Below are 25,020 nucleotides of genomic sequence, written 5' to 3' on the forward strand. Positions count from 1 at the left end.
AGTATATTTGTGTGGCAGAATATGTCAATAATAATTATCATTAGTCAAATGATATTTCTTCTAGATCAGGGCTCTTAACAAGAAAGAACTTGAAAAGCTATTTATTTCAACTTTGCTCACAGTACTGATGTACTTTCCATAATACATCGCCAAGCAGGTGGTCTCTGGACCAATGTTTAAACACTTTCAAAGAGAGATCACTCCTTTTTCCATACTTTTTGTGTTTGTTTGAAAACAAATATAAACTTTCTTTTTCAGAAATAGGTTTCCTGTAGTTTCACCCAATGTCCTAGACCTGCCATCTGGAGCAAAACAAAAGTCTACTTACTCCTCTCTTCCCAGGGATAGCCCTTCAAATAGCTAAAGATCATTTCATGCTCCCCTAAGTCTCCTCTATTCTCCGCCTCCTTCCATATGGAAGTATTTTCAGGCTTTTCAGTATCCGAGTTGCCCTCCTGTTTCATGCTTCAGTTTTCAATGTGCCACTTTAAAATATGGTCTCCAGAATCAAGCAACCCATTGCAGAGAATAGAGATATCTCTCAGTCTTGACACTATACCAAAATAAGAAGCACTCTAGTATTACAATCGTTGTTTAGGAGTCCTGTCATACTAATTCATGTTGAAATGGCTAAACTCTTGGACCCCTTTTGGTCTCTCCCATCCTGTTCCAGTTCTTTTGGAAACTGTGTGCAGACTTTGACATTACTATTAGATGTTATCAAATTGCTTTATGGGTTAAGCTTTATGAGTTCACCATAGAACCTGCCTTTGTTACTCTCACGGAGCCCAGGATCATACTCTGAATACTTAATAATTCAGCTTCAACCAAAATCAGATCAGAACGATTCCTATAAAATCAGCCTGGATGTTCTCAATCCCTTTTTCTTTAACTTGTCCCTTTATTGAGCAACTCTTTTGGATAAATGAGATTATCTACCTACATGAAAACTGGCATTCTTTGAAAATGGTCTGGATTTACCATCACAATCCAGAAAGGCACTTGAGACAACTGGTCCTACCTACCGCCAGAAAAAAAAAAAAAAAAAAAAAAAAGACTATATATCAACTATTCTAAAAATCAAAGTAATTATTTTTTAGTAATTTTTCTGATTCATAACTCACAATTACATTCTACAACTTTCTTCATTTTATTTACCTAAATGTGTATTTAGCAATGAGTTTAACTTGGAGAACACACCCTAAAGTTACACCACTTCAAGATAAATGTGCCACGGAGATTTGGTTTGAAGGTCTGTTGTCATTGTTTGGTTTGATTTTTAATAGCTGAGGGCTTAATTAGCTATATCTTCTTTAAATTTTTAAAATTACTTTCTCCCTTTTAAGAAGTAAACTATGAGATTTTTATTTGTCCCTGTATCAAAAAATATTCAAGTTTTCTGAGAATGTGAGTTCTATCTCTGTATACTCTCTTTGGCACTCCTCCAAGAAGCAGTGGCCTTCTAGTCAAGTTCCAGTCCTATTCAAACTCCACACTTTTCACAAGGCATCCAGCCCACCCTCTGAACCTTTGCCCATGCTGTTCTGATGTATATGCCAAGTTTCCTTTCTATGGCTAATTCTTATCTATCCTTCGACTTCATCTGATCACCTTGCAATCCTATAACAAAATGATCTATGTTCCAGGAGGGCAGAGAGCTTTGTTTTGCCCTGTGATATATGCCAAGTGCTTAAAACTGTACCTGGCACATGGTAAACCCTCAATAAATTTGCGAATTATTTATTAACAAACCCTTAACCACACTTAAGGGTTACAGATGATCCTCTGATAAGCAGAAATGGAAAATGGATTAAGAGAACCCCTTGTATAACCTCTTATATTTAGTTTTATATAAGTGTGCATGGTAACTTATCAAGTTCTCATTTTAAATAAATAAATCAAAATGAACTCTTCCTCACCTAAGGGTTGGGAATATATCTTACCCACTGGCAAGAATATTTTCTAAAAATAAAAGTAGCTGGCTCACAAGTTTGGTGATCTGACCCAAACTGGAACCCTCAGGGGTTCCAGTGCTATTCATCCTCAAGTCTCAAATTGGATGCTACTTCCTCTGCTAAACCTTCCCTGGCCCCTAAATCCAGGGTATGGCTCAATGGAAGCCTTGGCTTTCCCCATCCAAGCACATATATCCTCTGTTAGAACTGTTTGTTTTAATTGACTCTTTCCTCCATTAGGTTATAAGGTTACATGGGGACAAGGCTCGTGACTGGACATCCATTTGATATCTGGCCACCACAGTTTCCCCAAGGTCTCAATTTCCACTGGCACCCCATAGACACTGAAACATTTGCTGAATGATGGATCTCTGCAATAAATGGAAAACAAGAATAAGTGTATTCTAATTATTGGTTGAGGAATATCTCCAACACACTGCTGCTCACTACCTTTCAAAAGTTCAGCTTTGGAGGATTGTCAAGATCCATGGGATATCCACTCTTCTAACACCTTCCTCTAAATTAAGCCAGACTATCAGCATCTTGAATCTAGACCTAGCAATACTGATACCACCACCCACTAGAATTACTTCTACTGAAATGAACTTCAGGGAAGTTGTAAGAAACACTCCTGTGAAATTCAACACTTTTATTACCAAGATATTACTCAGCATATAATCTCTTCTCCAAGAGAATACATGACAGTTTATCCTTTGCCAGTTTTGTCTTGGTTCAAATAACTAGTCTGTTTATGGACAGAGTGATTGTCTTGCAAGTGACTGTGTTTCTCTCAAGTTGGCTGCTCAGTAATCTTAATCTTAAATATCTTAAATATCTTAAATATCAAATTTGTGGGCTGCCTGTATCGAGTGTGTGATGTTAATGTTGCGTACTCTTATTCCAGCCTCCATCTTATTTATTTCATTGCTCTTATTTCCCATTCTCATATTTCTTCCTTACTTTTAAATGATTTTATTTTGTTCGTACATTTATAAGCCACCATGAACCATTAAATGGCTTATAAACACACACTCTCTTTTACTTTGGAAGCTCTTTGTGAATTCTAGTACCATTCTCTAATTGCCAGGCTCTCCAACAAAATTGATAAGTGCCTCTGGTTTATATTAACTGGGACCTTCACTTCACCTCTCTGTGCTTCCTTAAAATGAAAATAAATAAAAAATAGTGCTCACATCATAGGGTTGGTTATAAATTAATATATGTGAAGCACATAGAACTATGCCCTGCACGTACTGTTTTGTGGGTATTAACTATTATCATCTTTACTACTCTTCAACTCACTGATTAAAATGACAACTGGAACAAGGAATGCCACTAATCCTTTTGACATTGATCCAACAACACTATGTTTATGCTGGTTCTAGACTTTGTCACATGTCTTGTTCAAGTAAAGATAACAGACATATGACATTCTTCCACTGGGTAAAGTACATAAAGCTCCTGTTTGCATAAACAAAATAGTTAAGCATCATAAATGACGTTAATATTAATCTAAAGGCAAGAATATCTTGGAACTAGAGAGGTGGCTTCATGGAAATTGGATGGTAAAGGACAAAGCAAGTTAATGGACTCAAAAAATAACTAAACTTAATCATCTAGTTAAATTAATTATGAACTTTCTAGGAGAATGGTTTGAAATTTTAAAAATAGTTTTTACGGTTCAAAACTATTTTTAAATCCATTAAAAATAAGACCTCCATAATAAGTAAACAAAAGTTAACAATTATTTTATAACACTTGGGGATCTACAGCAAAATGGAAAAACTGTAGGACATGAAAAAACTAGGTTCAGTCTGGCTTTTCCACTTCCTGGACCTTGACTTTGGCTTACCTCTGAAGTTCTATCAACTACTAGTCATTACAGTTTTCATTCATTTTCAGTCTTCACACTCAGGATGGGGGTAAATAACAACTAACTTGCTGTGCTATTGTGAGAATTAATGAAATATACAAAAAAAGATCTTAGCAAACTGTAAACTGTGATATAAGTAAGTTACTGCCATTCAAAAGGTTGGAATTCTCTTTAATAATCCATTTGTATTCAAATATTATACTCTATCTCCACTTTTACTTTCCCTAGCCTAAATATCATTTGTTTACAAAACCTCACCTTCATAGAATAAATATATTTTCAAGGTTTTAGGCTCTTTTAAAATCTAGCTACACAGGTAACTTTGGGTAGAAAAAGGCAAGCTAGCCGCACAAATCTTAGTTACTTCACAGATCGGTTTCTAGGTAATATATACCCATATTATCAATGTAGCTGGGTGAATGTGGATCCATTTGTGATTTGATTGCAAATGCATGTTTGTTTGTTCTGTTAAATGTTGTACTGTCAATGCATCCAAAAGCTAACATAATGGTAGCTAGCCGACCTGTATATTAGACAGGTTTGTTAAAGCTTTATTCATTAAAGTCTGCTTCCCTTGGGCTGCTCTGATTTATTTAGTCTAGAATATTTGACCATAAATTCAACTACAACTGGAATAACCTACTCTATCCAGAATTCTTTAAATTGTAGAAGCCCCCTTAGTGTACTAATAGCAGGACATGTAAAATCTAACCACTCCAGAAAAACTTAAGCAGCATTAATGAAAACTACATTTTCTGTGCCTTTTCTTTAAGCTCACGTGTGGAATGAACTCCAGGCACAATGCACACACCTGGTCATTTAAACCATCCTTACCACCAGCAAGTAGGTGTTATCACGGCCATTTTACAAACTAGCCTGTCTCAGCTCTACCTAGGACTCTTACAAGCCTATTCTATTTCACTATCCAATTAGCCTTATTTGACTCGATCATGCCAAAAAATTCGATTTATCAATAAATATCAATGCCTGCAGTCGCATACCTTTCAACATCATTTCAATTATCCTCTTTCACGTGAGGCTGTCAGTCTGCTTAAGAGTGAAACAATTTTTTTCTTTTTCTTTTTAAAGTATAAAAATAGAAATGACTCAGGAAAGGAAACTTTGCAAGAGAGAGAGCAGGTACAGAAATTCAACTGCTTCTGCCCCCTTTGGCTAATGTTACAGTAACAATATTTAATTCAAAAAGTTTTTGAAACGTGTCCCAGTGGCAACCGGATATTCTTGCTCTCTGTCTCTCGGCTGTCATCCACCTTGCAAATTCACCAACTTTCCTGGTAGTTCAGGGTTCTTAACCCAAAACTCAAGTCCAAACTTGAGCAAACAACTTACGTCATTTTACAGTGTTAAATTTTCCTGTCTGATTCCAAAAGTTTAGGCTCACTCTTAGGGGAGGCCTCCAGGATCAGTGTTAAATGACAACCCCGGGCCTCAGGTGAAGCAGCTTATAGTCCCTGGAAAAGGTGCGAGTAAACGGGGGAGCAGGAGAGAAAGGCGCGGTGTCCAAGGTGTGACCAGCGGCTGACCCTCGGCCTGTGCGCCGGACCTGATGCCCGGCGAAGAGCCTTTCCTACTAGGCAAGGGCTAGCGGGAGACAGCGAAAGAAGCCGGGGGTAGGGACCCAAGGAGGGGCTTGAGTGGGGGGCTAAGCGGCGGCGGCGACAGGCGCTCTGGGAGGGCGCCGGGGAAGGGAAGAGCCGGATCGCACCTGAACCCACGGGGCGGTTCCGATCCAGGTCGGTGGGCGAGCTCCGCAGGCACCCCAAACTCAGGGAAGAAGAGAAAGACGCATCCCTGGGCAGGAGCAGCAGTTCCCGGTCACTGGCCTGGTTAGGGGAGGCCGCGCCCTCCTCCCCGGCAGCCTTCTCCAGCCTCACGGCGCCCCCCGGAGCGCCCTTCCGCGGCTGGGCCCAGGCGATCCGCGGCAGCAGCGGCTCCCGCTCCTCGTCCTCCTCGTCCTCCTCCTCCAGGCTCCCGCCGCCCGCGGACGCCTGCCGCCCGGGCTCGGAGGGCTCCGCCATGGCCTCCCTCTGTGCCTTCCGCGCTGAGACCGACTCACAGAGGCGACGCGTCCGGATCTGGCCTCGGCATCGCGGGGAACCGGCACCGAAAGCACCTCTCCAGGGGGTGGTCCCGCTCGGCGTCCGCCCGGCGGTTGCCCCGCCCAGCCGCCGGCCGAGCCCCACCTCGCGCCCATCCCGCGCCTGCGCGGAAGGGCCGGGGCGGCTGAGATCGCGGGGGCGCGGCGCGCGGGGCGGGGCCGCCACCTGCTTCCTAGGGGCCGCAAAGACTGCGGGAGGGGCTGACGTTACTCCTCGTGGAGCGCAGGGGTCGAAGTTAACTTACCTCTGCAGAGGTGCCCTTCTCCAACCCCAATGGGCCTCTCCCTCCCCTGCAGAATTCTCATAGAGTTTACCACCGTCTATACCTGTATATTTCTTTGTATGACAATGTACATGTTTCCCCCACCAGAAGTCCACGAGAGCCAGGACCTTGTCATTTTTTTCAAACATCCCTGATTTTGGTATTTTGCATTTTCTCTTTTTTTTTCTACTGACTAATATGGCCAGAAGTTTATAAAAATTTTAAATTTTTTCAAAAAGCCATCTATGGTTCCATTGATTATCTATTCTCTAGCTTATTGACTTTTGTTCTTTATTATTTCCTTCTTCCTACTTAACTGGGATTTGACTTCCTCTTCTTCTAGCTGATTAGATATTATTTTCTAGATATTATTTTAAAATTATTATATAGATATATTTTTAGGGAGATTGCGATTGACACATATACACTATTTATTTTTAATTTATTTATTTTTGGCTGTGTGGGGTCTTCATTGCTGCGCACGGGCTTTCTCTAGTTGCGGTGAGCAGGGGCTACTCTTCGTTGCAATGCATGGGCTTCTCATTGTGGTAGCTTGTCTTGTTGCAGAGCACGGGCTTTAGGCGCGCAGGCTTCAGTAGTTGTGGCACGTGGGCTCAGTAGTTGTGGCGCACAGGCTTAGTTGCTCCGTGGCATGTGGGATGTTCCCGGACCAGGGCTCGAACCCGCATCCCCTGCACTGGAAGGCAGATTCTTAATCACTACACCACCAGGAAAGCCCTAGATATTATTTTTTAATTACAGTGTAGTTGACATATGACATTATATTACTTTCAGGTATACAACATAATGATTCAATATTTGTATATATTGCAAAATGATTCCTGGATATTATTACTGATTTTTAATTTAATTCTGTTGTGGACAGAAAGGAGTCACTAAAATTTCAACCTTTTGGAGTTTATTGAGACTCATTTCATAACCCACCATATTATCTACCTTGGTGAACATCCCATGTGTGCTTTAAAAAAGAATGTGTATTCTGCAGTTGAGTAGTTATGTAACTGTCAATTTTTTTCTATAAATATTAATTCAGTTCGGTATTGATAGTGTTATTCTGATCAACTATATCCTTATGAATTTTTAAATTTAGTTGTTCTATCATTCTCCGAAAGGAGAATATTACAATCTAACTGTGAATGTGGATTTGTCTGTTTCTTCTTTTAGTTTGATGAGTTTTGCCTTTATGCATTTTGAAGTTGTGTTATTAGGTGCATATATATGTATGATTTTTATGTCTTCTGTTAGGCTTTCAAGTCTTCCTGATTATTTAACCCTCCCTTTCTTCCTTCCTTCCTTCCTTCCTTTCTCTCTCTCTCCCCCGCCCCTCTCTCTTTCCTTCTTTCATGAACTGCCCCTCCTTATCTCTCTTAATACTCCTGGCTTGAATTCTATATTGTCTGATAATAATACAACCTCTCCACCTAATACAACCTCTCCACCTTTCTTATGTTTACTGTTTGCCTGGTAAATCTTTTTCCTTTTCTTTTCAATCTCTTTGTATCTTTATATTAAATATGTGTCTCTTGTAGATAGAGTCTAGTTGGTTCTTTTTTTTTTTTTTTTTGGCTATGTTGGGCCTTCCTTGCTGTGAGCAGGCTTTCTCTAGTTGCGGCGAGCGGGGGCTACTCTTTGTTGTGGTGGCTTCTCTTGTTGCGGAGCACGGGCTCTAGACATGCAGGCTTCAGTAGTCTCGGCACATGGGCTCACTAGTTGTGGCTTGCGGGCTCTAGAGCACACGCTCAGTAGTTGTGGCGCACGGGGCTTAGATGCTCAGCGGCATGTGGGATCTTCCTGGACCAGGGCTCAAACCTGTGTCCCCTGCATTGGCAGGCAGATTCCTAACCACTGCGCCACCAGGGAAGTCCTATAGTTGGTTCTTGATTAAAAAAAAAAAATCCAGTCTGATAATTTCTGCCTTTTAATTGGAGTTTTTAGTCTATTTACATTTAACGTAAGATTAATATTGTTGGATGTTAAGTCTATTATTATTTGCAATTTGTATTCTATTTGTTTCATCCCTTTTTTGTTCTTTTGTTTCTCCTTTCCTGCTTTCATTTGGGTTAATCAATATTTGTTTATATTTCATCTTCATTCCTTTATTGACCTTCCACTAAACTTCTTTACATTAATTTTTAGTGCTTACTCTAGCATATGCATGCTTAAAGTGTCTCAATGCACATGACCTCATATTGTAGTAACTGATGTAAAATGTAAGAACCTTGCAAAAGTGTAGTTCTATTTATCCTCCATCCTTTACATGATTGCTTTCATATACATTAGGCCCACCTACATTCTTTTTTTTTTTTATAAATTTATTTATTTATTTATTTATTTTTGGCTGTGTTGGGTCTTCGTTTCTTTGCAAGGGCTTTCTCCAGTTGCGGCGAGCAGGGGCCACTCTTCATCGCGGTGCGCGGGCCTCTCACTGTCGCGGCCTCTCCCGTTGCGGAGCACAGGCTCCAGACGCGCAGGCTCAGTAGTTGTGGCTCACGGGCCTAGCCGCTCTGTGGCATGTGGGATCTTCCCGGACCGGGGCACGAACCCGTGTCACCTGCATTGGCAGGCGGATTCCTAACCACTGTGCCACCAGGGAAGCCCCCCACCTATGTTTAAATGCAGTGAACTATTTTTGCCTTAAACAATTACGTCTTTTAAATAAAATTTTTAAATGTATATTCTTTTCTATTTACCTACATATTTACCATTTCCAATGCCCTTTATTTCTTCCCATAGATCTGAGTTTTCATCTAATATCATTTCCCTTCCCTCTGAATAATTTTTAAAAAGCATTTCTTGTAATTCATAAATTCTAAGTTTTTGTTTCTCTGAAGTCATCTTTATTTCACTATCATTTTCAAAGAATATTTTCTCTGCATATAGAATTCTGGATTGATGTTGCCCCCTACCCCTGCTCCAAGTTTAGCTCTTAAAAATATGATTCCATTGTCCTCTAGCTTTCATTGTTTCTGAATCCTGTCCCTCTACCCACCCACTCAATTTCTACTATGTCATTTTTCCCTAGCTGCCTTTAAGATTTTCTCTTTATCTGGTTTTCAATAGTTTGACCATGATGTTTGTGGTATGAATTTCTTTTTTTATATATCCTGCTTGGGTTTTGCTGGATTTATTCATTTTTAAAGTTATGTATTCTACCAAATTTGGGGAAATCTGTCATTATTTTTTCAAAAAATTTTCTGCCCCATTCTCTCTTCCCTTTCTTTCTGTGATTCCTATTACATGTATCTTAGGCTCTTTAATATTGTCTTGAACGCCACTAGGGCTCTGTTCATTTTTTTCAACAGTTTTTATCTCTGTTTTTCAGATTGGATAATTTCTTTTAATCTGTTTCTAAGTTTGCCAACCCTTCAGCCATTTCTAAATAGCTGTTAGGACTACCCAGTGAATTTTTTATGTCAAATTTTGTACTTTTCAGTTCTAGAATTTCCATTTCTCTCTCTCTCTCTTCTTAGAATTTCTATATCTCTGCTGAGTTTTTCTGTTAATTCATTATTTTGACCATATACTTTTTCATGTCCTTGAATATATGTATAATAACTGTTTAAAACTCTTTTCTAGCCACAGTGGAGAACGGTATGGAAGTTTCTTAAAGAAGAAAAAACAGAGTTACCATATGATTCAGCGATCCAACTCCTGGGCACATATCCAGGGAAAACCATAATTGGAAAGATACATGCACCCCAATGTTCATAGCAGCTCTATTTACAATAGCCAAGACATGGAAGCAAGCTAAATGTCCATCAACAGATGAATGAATAAAGAAGATGTGGTATATATATATATATATATATATATATATATACACAATGGAGTATTACTCAGCCATAAAAAAGAATGAAATAATGCCATTTGCAGAAACATAGATGGACCTAGAATTTATCATCCTAAGTGGAGTAAGTCAGAGAAAGACCAATATCATATGATATCACTTACACATGGACTCTTAAAAAAATGATACAAAGAACTTATTTACAAAACAGAAATAGACTCACAGACATAGAAAACAAACTTATGGTTACCAAAGGGGAAAGGAAAGGGGGTGGGATAAATTGGGAGTTTGGGATTAACATATACACACTACTATATATAAAATAGATAAACAACAAAGACTTACAGTATAGCACAGGGAGTTATATTCAGTATCTTATAATAATCTATAATGGAAAAGAATCTGAAAAAGAATATATATCACTTTACTGTACACCTGAATAACACAACATTGTCAATCAACAGTACTTCAGTGAAAAAAAAAGTCTTTGCTAATTCTTACATCTGAGTCATCTTGGAGTCAGTTTCTACTAACTACCTTTTCTCTGAACTATGAGTCAGACTTTCCTGTTCCTTGGAATCCAAATTGGAAAAGAAGAAGTAAAACTGTCACTGTTTGCAGATGACATGATACTATACATAGAAAATCCTAAAGATGCCACCAGAAAACTACTAGAGCTAATCAATGAATTTGGTAAAGTTGCAGGATACAGAATTAATGCACAGAAATCTCTTGCATTCCTATACGCTAGCAACAAAAGATCAGAAAGAGAAATTAGGGAAACAATCCCATTTACCATTGCAACAAAAAGAATAAATTACCTAGGAATAAACCTACCTAAGGAGGCAAAAGACCTGTACTCAGAAAACTATAAATACTGATGAAAGAAATCAAAGATGACACAAACAGAGATGGAGAGATATACCATGTTCTTGGATTGGAAGAATCAGTATTGTGAACATGACTATACTACCCAAAGCAATCTACAGATTCAGTGCAATCCGTATCAAATTACCAATGGCATTTTTCACAGAATTAGAATACAATTTGTATGGAAACACAAAAGACCCCAAATAGCCAAAGCAATCTTGAGAAAGAAAAATGGGGCTGGAGGAATCAGGCTCCCTGATCTCAGACTATACTACAAAGCAACAGTCATCAAGACAGTATGGACTGGCACAAAAACAGAAATATAGAACAATGGAGCAGGATAGAAAGCCCAGAGATAAACCCACGTACCTATGGTCACCTAATCTACGACAAAGGAGACAAGAACAGACAAAAGAAAAGACTGTCTCTTCAATACTGGACAGCTACACGTAAAAGAATGAAATTAGAACCTCCCTAGCACCATACACAAAAATAAACCAAAATGGATTAAAAACCTAAAGTAAGGCTGGACACTATAAAACTCTTAGAGGAAAACATAGGCAGAACACTCTTTGACATAAATCACAGCAAGATCTTTTTTGACCAACCTCCTAGAGTAATGAAAATAAACAAATGGGACCTAATTAAACTTAAAAGCTTTTGCACAGCAAAGGAAACCATAAACAACACCAAAAGACAACCCTCAGAATGGGAGAAAATATTGCAAATGAAGCAACTGACAAGGGGTTAATCTTCAAGATATACAAACAGCTCATGCAGCTCAATATCAAAAAAACACACAACCCAATCAAAAAATGGGCAGAAGACCTAAATAGATATTTCTCCAAAGAAGACATACAGATGGCCAACAAACACATGAAAAGATGCTCAACATCACTAATTATCAGAGAAATGCAAATCAAAACTACAATGAGGTATCATCTCACACTGGTCAGAATGGCCATCATCAAAAAATCTGCAAACAATAAATGCTGGAGAGGGTGTGGAGAAAAGGGAACCCTCTTACACTGTTGGTGGGAATGTAAATTGATACAGCCACTATGGAGAACAGTATGGAGGTTCCTTAAAAAATTAAAAATAGAACTACCATATGACCCAGCAATCCCATTCCTGGGCATACACCTGGAAAAAACCATAATTCAAAAAGATATATGGACCCCAATGTTCACTGCAGCACTAGTTACAATAGCCAGGACATGGAAGCAACCTAAATGCCCATCAACAGAGGAATGGATAAAGAAGATGTGGTGCATATATATAATGGAATATTACTCAGCCATAAAAAGGAACGAAATTGTGCCATTTACAGAGACGTGGACCTAGAGACTGTCATACAGAGTGAAGTAAGTCAGAAAGAGAAAAACAAATATTGTATAATATTGCTTATATGTGGAATCTAAAAAATGATACAGATGAACGTATTTGCAAAGCAGAAATAAAGACACAAACATAGAGAACAGCATATGGACACCAAGGGGGGAAAGGAGGGATGGGATGAATTGGGAGATTGGGATTGACATATATACACTACTATGTATAAAATAGATAACTAGTGAGAACCTACTGTATAGCACAGGGAAATCTACTCAGTGATCTGTGGTGACCTAAATGGGAAGGAAATCCAAAAAAGAGGGGATATATGTGTATGTATAGCTGATTCACTTCGCTGTACAGCAGAAACTAACACAACATTGTAAAGCAACTATACTCCAATAAAAATTAAGTAAAAAAACCCAAAACTTTCCTGTTCCTTTATATTCTTGTTAGTTTTTTATTGTGTACTGGATATTGTAGGTGATACATTGTAGAGCCTCTAGATTCTGTTATCTTCCTCTGATAATTGTTGATGTATTCTTGCATGTACAGTAAGTCCCCTACATACGAATGAGTTCTGTTCCGAGAGCACATTCATAAGTCCAATTTGTTTGTAAGTCCAACGAACTTAGCCTAGGTACCCAACTAACACAATCGGCTATATAGTACTGTACTGTAATAGGTTTATAATACTTCTCACACAAATAATACATGAACAAACACAAAAATATAAAGAGGGCTTCCCTGGTGGCGCAGTGGTTGAGAATCTGCCTGCCAATGCAGGGGACACGGGTTCGAGCCCTGGTCTGGGAAGATCCCACATGCCGCGGAGCAACTAGGCCCGTGAGCCACAACTACCGAGCCTGCGTGTCTGGAGCCTGTGCTCCGCAACAAGAGAGGCCGCGACAGTGAGAGGCCCGCGCTCCGCGATGAAGAGTGGCCCCCGCTCGCCACAACTAGAGAAAGCCCTCGCACAGAAACGAAGACCCAACACAGCCATAAAAATAAATAAATAAATTAATTAATTAAAAAAAAATATATATATAAAGAAAACATTTTTAATCTTACAGTACAGTACCTTGAAAAGTACAGTAGTATAGAACAACAGCTGGCATTACAGGGCTGGCATCGAGTGAACAGGCAAGAAGAGTTACTGACTGGAGGAGGAAGAGGAGGTGGGGATGGTAGAGCTGAAGGATCATCAGCAATAGGAGACAGAGGGCAAGGTGCAATTTCACTCACGCCTGCGTTGATGGCACAGGTTCTGGGTCCTAGCTGGATTCAATTCTATCTACCCTCTTGAAAAAAACGATCCAGTGATGTCTGGGTAGCTATTTTTTTCTCATTGTAGATGACACGGTAGCACTGGATTGCATTCTGAACGGCTACTGCAAACTTCGTGTACTGTTCTACGTTCGGGTCCTGTGCCTCCAAAAGTAACAATGCCTCCTCACATAAAGAAAATCCCCTTGCCATTTCCTGCATTGTGAATCTCTTCGGTTCTGCAGTTACTTCTTCCTCTTGTCTCTCTTCATCCTTTCTCTGGGCCTCCAATTCCTGGAGCTTCTTAGCGGTACCAGCTACATCACCACTGCTTTTACGCTTGCTTCCGGACATCCTGGGCTTGAAATAAAGATACTGTACTACTGTACTCTATACAGTACTGTACAGTAAAATACACAAAAGCGCAACCACTTGTAGAGGATGCACGCACGTGACAATGTACAGCAGACACGTGAACTAACTTACGTGATTGGACACGAATACACGTTCACATCTTTGAAAGCTGGCAACTTGAAGATTCGTATGTAGGGAACTTACTGTAGTTAACTTTTATCCTATGCACACAGAGTTCATGCGTCAACCAAGGATTTGGGCAGAGTGTATGTGTAGATTTTGGAGCTCTCTCCCTCTATTACTCCTTCCTTTTCAGGAGTTTCATCCTCAACTTTCAGCTGCTCTGGGAGCCCCAGGCTCCATTCTCTAATTCCTTAAGCCATTAAGATTGTGGCTTTCTGAGTTCCCGCTGCTTTTCACAGTGCAGACAGAGTAGTGCCCTCAGATAAAAAGATGTATGAGCATAAATCACACTCATTATATTTCAGTTCTTTGAAGAGTAGCCATCCCTTAAAATCCTGCCTGCCAGCTTTTGGTTACTTTCCAGCGTCTTCAAATAATTGTTTTTATATTTTATCCAAAGTTTATAACTTTTATCTATAAAAGGCTTAGTCTGATATAATCTCCTATAACATATTTTTATGGAAATGTATCTTTTAGTGAGGTGAATGGTGCTATTTTTTTGTCCATAGTTCACATGTTAGTAGAGGAATATTACTTATTGCTAGATAAGACAGGATTCAGCATCAGTTCTATTCATAGTTTTAGTTTTTATAAACACTGAGAAAATATGTTCAAATAAATAGATGCTTATGGTGAATACTTTGTAATAGCAATGTCACTCAGATCTTTGATCTTCCAAGATAAATGCTAAAAGTCATATAGCACTCTATCATCAAAAATTATTTTTTATGATCTATCATAAGGCAATTCATTTAGGTCCTCCTTTGTTTGAGTTATTCACTTTGTCAATCTCTGGGAAGTATACCAAAAAGGCTTTTAAAAGACTTATCAGTAATTAATAATTGTACTGTAACTCTTTCATTTCAAGGCACTTTATTTTTTAACTCAGAATTGAGAAAATAAGAACATTAACATTTCTATAGACCTTTGGCAATACAATATTATTGTTAAAATGTTTTTATCTTATCATGAGTTTTAAGTATATTTTTGCCAAAACTTTAGAACTGCAGATTTGGCTCATTCAATGTATGTAAAAAATCTAACTTAAAAGTTGATCGGTAAAGCCAATGTTTATTACCAAATCAATCAGCCAAAGCAGACTTTTTTTCAATTCTCGTAAACATGGTAAAATATATCCCTGTGTCAGCATCTCAGTTTTGAATTCTAAGGCTCTGCTGCCTCCAGTATTTCTCACAGATATTTCTTAATTTTGTTCCCATGGAATATTCCCTTAGGAGTCCATTCTTCAATAAGAGTCAGGGTTTAGAAGATGCAAGATCTTTAAATGAAACTTGGCATCACTCGTACAACATCACTCTACAATACCTATGTATTCAGAACATCCTAACACAGGCCTAAATGCACCATGTCCGATGTCACCATCACCCGTAAAATAATGCTCCTTTAATAAGAAAAGACACAGAGCGCTGCTGCTATTTGATGGGGCTTTTGTTAATGGAGGCTGTGTCAACATCTGTATTTCAAATCCAGTCTTTGTTGAGAGCCTCAGGTTTTTTAACACCCCGGAGCAAGGAGCCATTGGAAGATTCAGGATAGGCATTCCAGCACCACCTGGCATACTACAATTCAATTCTGCCACTAACCACCCAGAGTTACCACAGATCCCACAAGTTAAGGGGTCAGTTCTCCATGAGACTGTCCTTACTACAGATGCCAGCTACACTTCAGGGGTCCCCAGGCCACCCCCTTTTATGACCAACTGGCTATAAATTTGGGGGACCCATGACCTCCTCAGGTTCTGTAATTTGCCAGAACAACTCACAGAACTCAGCAAAGATCTCAAGGTTTTTGCCGTAAGGGAGAGTATGATGAGATGGAAATTACAAACAAATAAACAGGCAGTTACAATACAGTATGCTGTAGCTATGTGGAGGAAGTACAGGCTGCTATGAGAGCATATAAGAGGGGCCAAGATCAGGAAAAAGGGTTAAGAAAGAGAATCCAGGGGCAGGGAAGAGACTTGGCTGGAGTAAAATCCCACCTGAAGTTTCTGATCTTTTTTTTTTCAGCAATCTGGTTGCTGCTTTTCGCTAGTGGTACTGGTTGGGCTCCATCAACAACCCTCCTTCCTCCAAGGTACCCCAAATGATCTTTATTTTCACCCCTAAGTAGAAAACCATCCTTACTGAGCAAACATGGACTCAAGAAAGTTTCCTAGTTCCTCCATACATTCAACAAATAAATTGCGCCAAGTGCTATTGTAGTGCTGGGAAGAGAGGAGTGAACACACCTCTGCTCTCATGAGGCTTCCATTCTCCTGGGGGAGATAAACGATAAAAAGTAGCCAAGAGAATATTAGAATGTGAAATGATGACAAATGTTATGAAAAAGAATAATGCAGGGTGAGGAGTACAGAATGATGGTAGTACAAATGGGTGGGTGCTATTTCATACAGGGTGGTTGTAGTGGGTTGAATGGTGATTTCCCCCAAAAGATAATGTCCTTGTCAAATCCCTGGAAACTGTGAATATTATCTTATTTGGAAAAAAAGGTTTTGCAGATGTAATTAAGTTAAGGATTTGGGGATGATATCATCCCAGATGGCACTAAATCCAATGACAAGTGTCCTTATAAAAGAAAGGCACAGGGAAGTTTGAGACAGAAGAGGAGAAGACACACTTCAGGCAGATGTGAAGATGAGGCGCAGATTGGAGTGATGTGGCCACAAGCCATGGAATCCAAGGAATGCCAACAACGGCAAGAAACTAATACAATAGTCAAACGCTCAAAGACAGAATTGAGGGTGAAAGTGATAGCTATTAGGCTATGGGATAAGAATGTTCCGAATACCTGGTTACTTCTAAATCCCTTCTATATGAAAATTCTGGAGCTTCTACTTCTGTATATGTTTTTGGCACTGTTTCAATTTTTGTGTTTTTTTTTTTTTTACTAAAAAGTTACATTAAAATGATTTTAGTGCATTACAAGGTTTTTTATAGCAATGGGGGAAAAAAGAAACAAAGACTACTTGACTTAGGTGAATGTCTTAATTAGATGAGGTTGATTTTTAAGGTTATGATTCAACTGATATGCCATGTGTAACCATGGAAAACAGAAGGAACACTAGCCTTTCTGATATATTATAAATACCATAATATTATAAATCTGATAATAGCCACTTGGTTGATAATCTATATTGGCTATGTTTAGCTAGCTGCAGTGGGCTTTTACTTCATGGGGAATTATCATTGTCTTGAAGAAACACAAAGATCCTCCAGAAGAGCACTTTGTATCTTTGTATTCTGCTCCACTTCAATATTTACATGTATATGTTGTGATTTGAATACAGATATATTAAAGAAAATCCTGATTCCCAGTTTTCTGTCATTTCCCAAATTTATCTTATACTAATACTGGATCTTGCTTTAAGCAGAATCTGTTCCCAAAAACTTACATGCAGATAAAATGCTTGTGAAACAAATGCTGCTTTTATGCAGTGATAATGAAAGCTACAGCTTATTGAGAACCAGATGCTGTTCCACATGCTTTGAGTTTATTAGCTTATATACCCTCACAACAGCTCACTGTGGCAGGGGTTCTTATTATCCCCTCTTTACACGTGGGGAAACTAAGGTATATACAGGTGAAGTGATTTGTCCCAGATCACCCAGCTGTAAGTGGCAGAGTTAATGTTGGAACGCCAGTAGTCTGGCTCCACCCTTTTAGCCATTCTATTATACAGCCTCTCTTCACTTAGGAAACCAATGGAAGGTTCTTTCTAAATCACAGTTCTGATCATTGTCACTAACTTCTTCTTTTTTTTTTCTATTAAAGTATAGTTTTTTTTTATTAAAGTATAGTTTTTTTTATTAAAGTATAGTTTTTTTTTATTAAAGTATAGTTTTTTTTTAATTAAAGTATAGTTCATTTAAAATGTGTTAATTTCAGGTGTACAGCAAAGTGATTCAGTTATATATATGTATATATATATATTCTTTTTCAGATTCTCTTTCATTACAGGCTATTACAAGATACTGAATATAATTCCCTGTGCTATACAATAGGTCCTTGTTGGTTATCTATTTTATATACAGTAGTGTGTATCTGTTAATTCCAAACTCCTAATTTATCCCTCCCCTCCTTTGGTAACCATAAGTTTGTTTTCTATGTCTGTGAATCTATTTCTGTTTTGTAAATAAGTTCATTTGTATCATTTTTTTTTATATTCCACATATAAGTGATATCATGTGATATTTGTCTTTCTCTGTCTGACTTACTTCACTTAAGATGATAAATTCTAGGTCCAACCATGTTGCTGCAAATGGCATTATTTCATTCTTTTTTATGGATGAGTAATATTCCATTGTATTGAGATATATATATATATATATATATATATATATATATATACACCACATTTTCTTTATCCATTCATCTGTTAATGGACAGTCACTAACTTCTAATGTTATCCCATTGCTCACCAAAAAACAAAAACAAAAACAAACCTAAAAATTTACCATTGCAGGGACTTCCCTGGTGGCGCAGTGGTTAAGAATCCGCCTGCCAATGAAGGGGACACGGGTTCGAGCCCTGCTCTGGGAAGATCCCACATGCCACGGAGCAACTCAGCCCGTGAGCCACAACTACTGAGCCCACGTGCCACAGCTGCTGAAGCCTGTGCCCCTAGAGCCCACGCTCTGCAACAAGAGAAGCCACTGCAATGAGAAGCCAGTGCACACACCGCAACGAAGAGTAGCCCCCGCTCGCTGCAACTAGAGAAAAGCCCGTGTGCAGCAGCGAAGACCCAACGCAGCCAAAAGTAAATAAATAAATAAATTTATTAAAAAAGAAATTATCACTGCATGTAATTCCCCCCAGACTGGGCTCTAACTGCTCACATCAACCCCACGGTTGACCTCGTCCCAGCTGCAGCCATCCTGAGCATCTCCCTATTCCTAGAACCAGTTATTTCATGCCTCTGTGGCTTTATTCTTGCTGACAGGATATCCCTACCCTCTTCTCCACTTGGCCAACCTCTACCTGACCTCTAAATCCCAGTTTAATGTCAATTCCTTTGGAACACTGTCCCCACTTTCCTAAGCAGAGATCACCATGTCTCTGTCCTGTATTCTCCCCAAATCCTTGCTCTGACTTCCTCCAGTGGCACCTCTCCCACTGAAGTTTAATTATTTCTCTATTCAAAGGTGCTGTGAAACTGTGAGCTCCTTGCAGGGAAGGATGTGATGTTCTCTCTGTATTTCTCTCTCACTCCCTCCAGTTCCTAGGAGAGTGAGTAGAACATAATGTGTGCTTGACAAAGCATATAAATTCATGAACAAATGAATGAATAAGTAAAATTAGATTTAAAGGAGTTATGTAAATAAACTTTGTAGTGAAAGCCATCAACCCTCCACTTCTCTTTGATAGTATTGATATTTGCTCCCCAAATATCACAGAGAAAGCCTGTGTTGGGAGGTCCCCAAGGGCATCCCCACGTTTGATGATTCACTAAGAGGACTCACAGGACTCAGCATATAGTCATATTTACATCTATGACTTATTATAGCGAAAGGATACAAAGCAGAATCAGCAAAGGGAAAAAGCACCTGAGACGAAGTTGGGAAAAACTAGGCCCTTACTTCCAAGAGCTCTCTCCCAGTGGAGGCACCACAGGACACTCTTACCTCCCTAGACTACAAGTTGGGACAACACGTGTCAAATGTTGTCTACCAGAGAAGCTCATTAGAGGCTCAGTGTCCGAGGTTTTTATTGGGGCTAGTCATGCAGGCACCCCCTGTCTAGCATCTACCAAAATTCCACATCCCTAGAAACAAAGCACGTGTTCAGCATAAACCATATTGTTTGCACAAACATTTTAGGCATAGTGAGACACTCTTATCAGGAATGGTGGGAACCGAAGTTCCCAGATGTCAGTCAAGGGCTATGACGACCTCTTCAGTGATGAACACATCTGCCAAATGAGAAGAGCTCCCAAAGGAAAGGGTACATCTCAACAAGAAAAGAGGGAAAGGGTTGGCCAGCCCCACACTCCAGAATGAACATGAAGGACAGAAGCCTAGTTCCTCAGAGGCCATCTCAGAAGAGAGTTAAGCAAAAAGTTGCCAGATTTTCTTTTCCAAAATCCTGGTTGGAGATGGGGATGGGTTCATGGCATACAAGGCTATGGTGGTGGTTAAAAATATAGGTACTTGATGAAAATGCATTGGTACTTCCGATTTGTGCAGTTTATATCAATTTTAGGAAATATTTTAAAAATTTTATAACTGTAGAGAAGTATACAATTCAATTTTTGTTTGTTTTTTGTTTTAACAGAAAGGAAAAATACCCAAGTGCCAATTTAATTGCAGACGCTAGATAACTCCAGGAACAAGATAGACCAGAAGAGCAGTGGTTTAACAAGTTTTATGAACCTTGCAATTTCCCCCACATTCTTACTTGTGTGGTTGCCTGTCTGTAGTAATTAGTAAAAAAAAAGTAATGACAGCAAAGAGAGGACTATGAGCTTATCAGCAGGAAAAGGAGGACCTGGGAAAATTGGGTACCACTCCGCTGCTGGGCTTGGGTGAGGGGAGGTGAGCGGGTGGTGACAGTTGCTGAAAGAAAAGGAAAATAGGTTATCCTTAAGCCCCTGGTGGAGAGGAAGAAATGGGGTCAGCAGGTGTGGGCCTGCAAAGAGATCTGGGGCTCAGCCTTTGAAGCCTGTATTAGTTTCCTGGAACTGCCCGAACAAACCATCACAAACTGGGTGCCTGAAAACAACAGAAATTTATTCTCTCACAGTTCTCAATGCAAGAAGTTTGAAATCAAGGTGTCAGCAGAGCCATGCTCCCTCCAAAGGCTCTTGGGGAAAATCCATCCTTGTTTCTTCCAGCTTCTGGTACCTCCCAGAAATCCCTGGCCTTGTGGACACATCATTCTAATCTCTGCTCCTACATCACATATCCTGCTCCTCTCTGTGTATCTCTGCTTGTCCTCTCCTCTTTTTATAAGGACACCAGCCATTAGATTTAGGGCCTACATTAATCCAGGATGACCTCGTCTTAACTCATTACATCTGCGAAGACCCTATCTCCAAATAAGGTCACATTTTGAGGTTTTGAATGGACATGATATTTTCTTTTTTTTTTTTTTAAACAGGGGACACTATTCAACTCACTGTAAAACCCCATCACAATAACTTGCATCTGTCATTATTAGATGGAAGGTCCCCTACCAAAACCTCAATGTGTCTATTAGCATAGCTTTCCTGGAATCTGTAACTATCAAAAAAAGGAAACCACTGAGCAAACCTAAGAAGTGGTCAAAAAAAAGATAAGGAAAATTTCTTCCTATACATGACCAGATTTAATGCTTTTCCATGGATGAAAAGACCATGATTCCAAACCTCACAATGAAAGCTCTTTGTTGATGGAAATCTGCCAGAAGATCTGCCTATGAAGCACCATATGCTGAATGTGGTTCCATTAACTCTTTGGGGTGTCTTGAATGTGCCCTGAGCTTCCTCACACAGTCCCTTCCTCACTGGGTGTGTGACAGGCCCACCTGCAAGGGTCCAGATGCAGTCAGATGACAGGATGCACATGCATGTAACCATATCCAGAACTGTCCAAGCTACCCACAAAGACGCCCCGGCTTCACTAAAATGACCTCTGGCCACTCGCTTCTGGAGACTGCTTCTCTGCTAGGCTTTCCTGTCAAGCTGGCCTCAGAATAAAGGAAATCTTTATTTGTTTAAGGAAGCTCTAGCAATTGGAATTTGTTACTCTTGGTTCTGAGAAAACACTGGAGAGTGGCTGCAAAGTCGTTTCTGCTCCCAGAATTATACTTCTGGCCTCTGGCACAGATTAAAAAACAAATGAACAAACAAACAAACTTATACGCTGATACTATTTTTAACTTCTATCACAGAGTTGGTACTGTTGGCCAATGAATGAGATGCAGAAGAACCTCAGAAGTACAACTGCAATCATTTCTGGTCCACAAGAAATTTTCTAAGGCATATTAAACTATTAAGTAATTGCCATAGATGCGTTTCCCCCAGAATTCGTATGTTAAAATCTAATCCCTAATATGATGGTGTTTGGAAGTGGGGCCTTTGGGAGGTGATTAGGTTGTGGGCGTGGAACGCTCATGAATGGATTTAATACTCTTTAAAAAGACCCTAGAGAGCTTTCTTGCCCTCTTCTACCATGTGAGGACACAGTGAAAAGATGGGCACCTATTAATCAGGAAGCAGGCTTTTACCAGACACCAAATCTGCTGGCACCACAATCTTGGACTTCCCAGCCTCCAATCAATTTCTATTGTTTATGGGCCACCAGCGTATGGTATTCCTGTTACAGCATCCCAAATAGACTAAGACAGACATTGTCAACATGGGATATGGCATGGAACTTTCCTAATGATTTAATCTAACCATGCTTCCATTCATCCACCCCTCACCCTATTGATTCCACCTCTGAAATATCTCTTGAATCATCAACTTCTCTCTCTCTTCACCACTGCCACCCTTGTTCATCATCATCTCTGTCTTGACCACTCCAACAATCTCCTAATTGGACTCTCACTTGTACTCTAGCCCCCTAAATAGTTAAGAAGTCATAAGCAGCAAAAACAGAAATCCTAACTCAAATTGGTTTAAAAGAAATTCATTATCTGACTTAGGAGAAAGGCCAACAAGAGGGCACGTTTGGGAGCTGGTTCACTCAGGGTCACCAGAGACCCAGGTTCTTTTCATCCTTTAGCTCATCCACGCTTAGTTTGTTGGCTTCACTCTCAGGCTGCCACTCTCATGGGTGAATGATGACTGCAGGTGTTGTCAGCAGCTTCATAGCCAGACACAGCCACATCCAGAAGCAGAAAGGTACTGTCTCCTAGAGCATTCCTACAAATGAAGATGCCATTCCCAGAAGTCTCCCACGATAGGCCTCCCCTCAAAGCTCATTAGTCAGAACTGGTTCACATGTCTAGTATGGAACCAATCACTAACAAGGAGAATGGGACCATCATATTGACTTGGACCAATCAGAAGTTACCCTTGGAGTTGGGAAAATGATCCCATTATCCTGAATCACCCTGAATAGATGTACACCAGACCAAATTATAATTCTGTCTGAAAGAGGTAAGGGAGGAAAAGGTATTTGACAAGCAAACCAAGGTATCAGCGAGGCATTCCACCCAAATCTCTTTTCTGTAGAGCAGCCAGAGTGATGTTCCTAACTTGCATTTCCAATTGTGTTCCCCCTCTGCTTATATATTCTGTGGCTTCCCAAGATACTTACAATATAATCCTAAATGTTATTTGGGTTTACAAGCTGCGGTCCAGCTGAACTGGAGGGAAACCTGATAAGGAACTAGCTTCTCTCCTTGCACCTCAGCAGCAAGGAGTCACCAATTCCCTGCCATTCTGCTGATTCAGCTCTGCCCCATCTCTTCTGCTCTTCTCCTGTTACTACCCACGAACAACTTCCCATCTGTCCACACCTTCCTGACCTTGTGGCAGCTGTTTACGAGTAACACGGGCTCACTCATGCCTTCTCTTTGCAAGTTTTCAGAATCTCTTCTTGAACCCAGCTGATTCTCTCTTCATACTTTCTAGATCTAATTTCTGACCAAGGCACTCTGGTTGGTGTCTTTTCTTCCTACCCTTCCTGTTTGGATAGAGCTTCCCAATTGGTCCAACTGGTTGTGATGGAGGAGGTCAGGAGACAGGCAGATCACATGGAAAAGAACATTCCAGAGGCTGTGGGGGAGGCCTTTTTTTTTTTTTTTCCCCAGGGACTGAGAGTGAGGCAGGTACCCTCACTGATCTGTCCAATACCGCAGAAAAAGGATGGCCAGAGTTTTTGGATAATAGTGTAAAGTGTTACCTCCTGGCAAGGTATAGTAGTATTTTAAAGAGGCTCAGTCTCCCTCATTTCTGGCATATGGTGGCTCTAGATTTTCTTTTTCAGGTTAAGAGGCTGGGAGTAAAACATGCTGGGGGCAGTGTGAAGGAAATGGGAAAAACAGTGTCAAATGGAAAGAAGTAAAATAACCCAAAGATTATAACATTATTTGATTTGGACAATAACAAGTGAATTTAAATGAAGCTAGATCTCTAAGTGATTTCTATGAAACAGACAACTAAGTTTTATTTTTCTTCCTTTCTTTTTTTTTTTTTTAATAAAAATTTTAATCCAATCTGGTCAAGTAGAAGAAAATAACTCAATGTTCTGAAAATAAATTTCTCAGAGGAGGCCATTAAGGCAGCCCTTTTGTTTCCTGTCATACTCGGAATCAGTTACAAGGACAAACTCTATTTGTTTGGGTACATTAATTTTGCTCAATGGCCTTTCTATAAAATGAGCATCAAATTGATGGGACTGGACCTCAGCAAAGAAGAAGTTCCAATTTTCTCTGGATGGATTGTTCTGGACGTGCGGTGGAAAATTATTATTAATAGTGAGTCATGTTTACTATCCAGTGAACACGAAAGAAAGAGTTAGAACTGCAGCTGTATCCAACTAAGCACTGAACATCATAGGACAAATTACTATGGAGTGATGACCCCAATCTTCAGCTCCTGTGTGGCTAGTCTATTTAGACCACATTTGGTGTGTTGGACCATAGGTGTTCTCTGAATGTGCTTTGGTTCAATAACTTCAGGGAAGCAAAATAGGTTTTTGACACAAGCTATTCATTTGAGTTGTCCTCCTGCATGTACCACATAGTGCTTATACCCTGAATGCATCCACATGTTTATTTCAGTCATTCAGCTGGGCACATGGAGGTGGGCTGAACAGACATGCTTGCTCCCTTCCCTCATGGAGTCGATATTCTAAGTCATAAAATCTGGTTCCTAAGGTCTTCCTGATTCAGAGCCAGCCTTCAAAGGTCAAACTAAATTAGAGTCATACGGTAGCTCTAGATTTTCCTTTTCAGGTTAAGGAGTAGGGAGTAAAGCATGCTGAAAGAGGGTGTGGAAAAGGAAATACAAAGAAGTAAAACAACTTCATCTTCCTGCAGCTTAACCA

General features: G+C 39.8%; 1 protein-coding gene and 1 long non-coding RNA gene across 3 annotated transcripts in view; both read right to left on the reverse strand.

Annotated features, from left to right (window-relative positions):
* PI4K2B (phosphatidylinositol 4-kinase type 2 beta) overlaps positions 1 to 6,005 on the reverse strand; it is a 31,804-nt gene extending 25,799 nt beyond the window's left edge. For both annotated transcript variants that reach the window (XR_011073938.1, XM_068543139.1), the window contains exon 1: positions 5,555 to 6,005. Coding sequence is in view for 1 of the 2 variants with exons in the window: in XM_068543139.1 (XP_068399240.1) it covers positions 5,555 to 5,867 (313 nt within the window). In the remaining variant the exon portion in view is untranslated. The remainder of the gene's footprint in view (positions 1 to 5,554) is intronic.
* Positions 6,006 to 6,671: 666 nt separating this feature from the next.
* Positions 6,672 to 25,020, reverse strand: part of LOC137764233 (uncharacterized) — a 74,763-nt gene continuing 56,414 nt past the window's right edge. Inside the window, exon 3 of the long non-coding RNA XR_011073939.1 lies at positions 6,672 to 6,907. This is a non-coding gene — a long non-coding RNA (uncharacterized lncRNA). The remainder of the gene's footprint in view (positions 6,908 to 25,020) is intronic.

The sequence above is a fragment of the Eschrichtius robustus genome, chromosome 4, assembly GCF_028021215.1.
Source record: "Eschrichtius robustus isolate mEscRob2 chromosome 4, mEscRob2.pri, whole genome shotgun sequence".
Classification (NCBI taxonomy): Eukaryota; Metazoa; Chordata; class Mammalia; order Artiodactyla; family Eschrichtiidae; genus Eschrichtius; species Eschrichtius robustus.